This window comes from Fragaria vesca, unplaced genomic scaffold (genome assembly GCF_000184155.1).
Source record: "Fragaria vesca subsp. vesca unplaced genomic scaffold, FraVesHawaii_1.0 scf0513139, whole genome shotgun sequence".
Taxonomy (NCBI): domain Eukaryota; kingdom Viridiplantae; phylum Streptophyta; class Magnoliopsida; order Rosales; family Rosaceae; genus Fragaria; species Fragaria vesca.
This window is the reverse complement of record NW_004443446.1, coordinates 270,836-276,042: the sequence shown is the minus strand read 5'-3', so window position 1 is coordinate 276,042 and position 5,207 is coordinate 270,836. Positions and strand designations below refer to the sequence as shown.

At 40.5% G+C, this 5,207-nt stretch overlaps 1 protein-coding gene across 1 annotated transcript; it reads left to right on the top strand.

Annotated features, from left to right (window-relative positions):
• Positions 1-3,584: 3,584 nt before the first annotated feature.
• LOC101302804 (putative F-box only protein 10-like) lies at positions 3,585-4,723 on the top strand. Its single transcript, XM_004309877.1, has 2 exons — positions 3,585-4,023; positions 4,143-4,723. The coding sequence occupies exons 1-2, from the start codon at positions 3,585-3,587 to the stop codon at positions 4,721-4,723; spliced, it is 1,020 nt and encodes a 339-aa protein (XP_004309925.1).
• The last annotated feature ends 484 nt before the right edge of the window (positions 4,724-5,207 follow it).

Here is a 5,207-nt window from a genome sequence, read left to right as displayed (position 1 = left end):
ACGTAAGCGTAGTAGCCTATATGAGTGTTAATTCAATAATAGGGGTATGGCACATATTTATACACCCGTCTGTCCACCTTGATGGCGTAGTGTAGCGCCGCATTAAGGCGTGACGTGAGCGTTGGACGCGAGCGTAGTAGCCCTATATAGACCCATGAATTTATATAGGGAGTATGGACGTGTGTAAATACATACATATATTATAGAGTCTGAGAGGCTCGATATTTATGGGATAAAGGTTTTATCGCTTGCGGCATGCATTCGATTTTTTCTTGGAAATTGATTTGGGGAAACATAAATATTTTATTCGTTAATTTATTTTTGTCCACTCACTCTAACGGTTTTCAAATGTTTTCCCCTGGGCTCTTCGTTTAAAAATGCCCAGTTTGCAGGATTGCATAGTTGTGGTCGGACGTATTTGGAGAAGAGGCATAGTCAATAGTGTAGCTTCCGCTCATTTTTATATTTCTAGTTTATTTCTTTTCAATTAGAATTGCTCTGAACTGTGATGGTTGGTTGTGAGATTATTCTTTTAAAGTTAGTAAATAATTGGGAGATGTTGTGATTTGGGGAGCACGAAGGCTCCAGGAGTTTAAGGTTGGATTTAAATTTTCAGAAGTGTTTGCAGGTTTTAGGAAGGGTTGTCCATTTTCAAGGGAGGTTATGCCGAATTTTCGGTAAATTTTCCTTGGAGGTGGTCCCCGCACGACTTACTCTGGGTTTCAGGGTGAAATTTGGGGCGGGTCGTGTCACTGGAGCTACTTGATCCTCTCTCATTTGTTCTTCCACCTGGGCCTCATTTTGCATATTGATTAGAGGAATAGGGGGAAGGATTCTTCTTACTGCTCTGGCTCTCATCTCTTCTCCATACTTGCATGTAATCATTTGGATCGATTGAGCAGCTACTGTTGGGACCAAAACGGATACAATTTCTTGCAATGTGACCAAGACGCCCGCAAGCGTAGCAAAAATCTAATAGGCGCTCATATCGGAAATTGGCCATCTTCGGTGGGTTTCCTCGCTGGAATTTGAAAGTCGCCTTTAGAGGATTGCGGGTGTCTATTTGGGTTCTGATTCTGAGGAAACCTCTCCTTCCTTCTGGGCTGTGAGGGTCCTCCACTTCTTCAATGGTGCCCAGGGCTGCACCAATTGTAATGGCATTGTGAGCTGTCATGTTTTGACGAGGTAAATTGTGAACTTGGACCCAGAAGGACATCATGTGGAGGGGAAGATCTTGGATTCTGTTTTCCAGCGGCCAGTTATGGATGCCAAAACTGTAACCCATTACAGACCAAGGGCTCCGCTCCTTCAGAGTTTGGCCTGCTTCTTCACTTTCCACTGTTATAGAATAGACATGGTAATCATGTATTGGCTCAAGGTGAGTCCAACCTATCTCTTGCCACGCACTTCGGAGCATTCTGATGACAGTTGCAACATTTAGAGACTTGTCCGAGACGAGGCAGCCTATCAGCTGGTGAGGAAATTCCTCCATTTGGGCCAGGTCGAAAAGTTCCAGGCCAGCTTCTTGTTGGTGGTTTGCCATGGTTTTGTTTGGATCTTGGTTTTGGAGGGATGGTCTAGTGGTGATTAGGATATGCAGATGGGTATTGTGATAATGATAAGACAGAATGGTGCAATTTGGGGGTGTTTCTGCAGCTGGTTGTGTGCTTGTTTAAATAGCGTTGATGGAGGTAGTGGTGGATGTTTGATACTTGAGAGGGGGAGGGAAGTGGCTGGGGAGCTCATAAATATCAGGCGGTGGAGGATTTTCTGAGATTGACATTTGTCTCTTTGGGGTAAGACATACAAATGGGATTTGCAGAGATTTTGCAGATTGATCAGACAGTTCAAAAGGGTCCAATCTGTTTTGCATGGGAATGTGCAGGGATATAGTAGGCTAGAGTCCAGGTGGGTTCCCAAGCGAGATTTGGGAGGTTACTGATTGGTGGCTTGGGGCGGTTGTGGGTGGTTGATGAGACTTTTCACTGCTGCAGTTAAGAAATGGTGCTAGTGGGTTACTGGGTTTGCAATGAATTTCTGGGCGGTTGAAGGGATGTTTTGCAGAGTGATAAGGAATTGTTGGGGTGGTTACTGGACATGTAATGAAGAATTAGGGAGATCTGAGAGAGATTTGGGCGGTGGGATGAAGATAGGATGAGCTTGGATGATGGTTCTTGGGGGAAGAGAAACTCAGTAAGAGTTGGAAGGTGGAGTTTCACTCTTTTTAAAGTGAGAAGCTCTCAACTTAGAGAGAGAGAATTAAGGTAAGTGTGTTATGCAGCTCCGTCTGGAATTAAGAACGTCTGAACTCTGAACAGATAGTGTTTGATTTGGCACCCATTGTTATGAAATCTGATTGTTTGGCTTTACTTAATGGTACAAAGTCTACAAAGATTGAGGATTCATGTTTTGGTATGATTGTGGAAGATATCAAAGTTAGTCTTTCTGGTCTCCCTTCTTCTTTCTTTACTCATGTTTATAAAGAATCTAATACAATAACTCATAAATTAGCCAAACTGGCCCTTACTGTTGGTATTGATGTTCGCTGGGTCGGTAGTACCCCTTCTGTTCTTCAAGGCATTTGTGCCTCTTTTCCAAAAAAAAATTTGTAACCCTATATCTTTATTTTTAATAACTCTAACGTCTTTATCAAAAAAAAAAAAAAAAAGTTTTTTTTTTAATCTTCAGTAGCAAAAGAGTTTCTGTTCCCGTCAAAAACAGAGAGACAGAGAGAGACAGAGTTCTTCCAGGTTCTTCCTCTTCGATTCAGAAAGAAGAGAAATCACAAATCCATGAGAAGGCCAAATACCCGACGAAATACCACAAGAATTTCTTAATAAAGTTGAAAAGTAAGCTCTCTTAAACCGTATGCCAATCGATCATTGTGGGTATGCAACTTAACTTGATTTCAGGATTGTTTGATAATATATACGAATACCCATCGTACTTTCTGTACTTCATACTCAAAATTTGTTTGTATTCCTTAAGATTGTATATGAGAATACCCATTGATTTCCCCTCCTCTATAGACAAAACTTGTTTGTATTCGATGAGATTGTATTTTATATGGTTGGTTTTAGTTTGAACTTCTTCGTTCTGCAGTCTAAACTTTTGCGATTTGATATAATTGCATTTGGTATGGCTGTTGAAGATTAGTGCTATGTATTTGCAGCTCTCTTGTGTTGGTATGGATAAAGAGTGGGTATTACTAGATCAGAGAAGTGATGAATATATGCTGCCATTAATTCTTAGTTAGGTTGGATCTTTTGATGAAAACAAATTACATTCTATCCAATTTCAATGTGGCATAGAATGAGATTTGCTTTTGGTGTGTGGAAGTTGTTGGTAGCCAATGATCTAGTGTTTGATGTATAGAACTTGTCAAATGTGCCACAATTTCTAGTATTGTATATTACAATCATCTAAGATTGTGGATACGTTTATTTTTCTGGAGATGTGGTGTTTCTTCTATTTACATGTGTATAACAACCTTTAGTTTGCAGTCTGTGTTCAATATTATGGATACCAATCATAAGTAATTAAGACCACATTATGTAGTTTCATGCAGATCCTATGATCCAACCATGAAGATGAAGAAGAAAACCAAAATTCAGCAGGCATCCAAAAATGACAGTGATGTCATTCTCCGACTCCCAAACCACATCATCGTGGAAATCTTCTGCAAAATCCCCACCAAAAAGCTTCTCCAGTTCAAATCTGTCTGTAAGTCTTGGCTCTCTTTGTTCTCGGATTGTGAATTCACCCAAGACTTGTTTTCTTGTACTCCTCCTTGCTTTATGATGCATAGCAACACCCCGAGTGGTATGTTCATAGTTGATCATGAAAAGGCCTCCACCCCCGACGGCGTCTCACTTAGGGTGCCTCACCCTGCTAATGCTGACCCATCATGGATGCGTGACATCGTAGGTTCATGCAATGGCCTCCTCTGCATACGCCATACTCTCTACAAGCGTACAACTACGCGTAACTTTTACGCTTTTTACCTCTTGCAACCCATAACTGGTGAGACTTAGCTCTTCCAAGACTCAAGAACGTTAGAAAGTGCGAAGTGCTACGTGCTTGTGGGTTTGGGTTTAGTCCCATCTCCTGTGTGTATAAACTACTTGTTATCTTGCATCTAGAATCTGATGAATCCAATAAGTTAATGGTTTTGACTGTTGGCTCCAAGAGTTGGAGAAGCATTGGGAGTTGTAAGGATCCTGGTTGGAGGCCACAAGAGATGGTTTATTTGAATGGTTCTCTTCATTGGCATCTTCATCCGTGTTGTTTGATTGGTGCATTCAACATTGAAAGTGAGCAGGTCCAAGAATTTCAGCTGGATTCTGCTTTGAGAGAATATATTTGGCTGGGAGTTTTGGGAGGCTGTCTCTCCCTAACTGATTATGACAATGGTGGTGCCCTAACTGATTATAACAATGGTGGTGATGTGATTGTTTGGCTGATGAAGGAATATGGTGTTGCAAAGTCTTGGACCAAAGCGTTTGACATTCAAAACTCTTTTGGACTACCGTTAAAATTTACAAAAGCAGGAGAATTAATTATGACATCTTATGCTCGAGGTAATTTTGCTTTGATGACCTTTACTCCCGGAACAAGTACACTTGAGAAGATTGAGGAAGTTGGTATGCCACGGGACAATGTTTCTATCAGTCTCTTTGTTCCAAACTTGGTTTCACTTAAGGATATCCTCTTGCTTAATTAGCTAGCTACTATATGTAAGTTTGAGTCTAGTTATAGGCATTTGGTATGACCTTTTCTTTCTTACTATATGCATTTGGTGGCATGGTTTGGTTGCTCTCTGTCTGAAATCTCAATTTTATGTAAAATTATGAGATGAATTTTATGTAGTCTCTCATCTCTTAAACCTATTCGTTCTAGATCCAAAAATGAAATGACCCCTCCCTCCGAATTCCTTCAGGTTGTGAGACACATTAAAATTCAATATAAGTCCCCAAAATGCAAATAACGAAAAAGAAAAAATTAGAAAACTTAAAAGTAGAGGGGGGGCAAACTTTTGTGTATTGTAAAAATATGTAAAAATGGAAAATAATATGTCTCTAGCCCCCTTCCAATGAGGGATCTCTTTTTTTGTTTAATTCTAGGGATAACCCGCCAGCCGTCAGATCTCTTTTAATAACCCTCAACGGCTGCGATTAAATGGAGCATTTTCAGCCTAGTTAACCCCA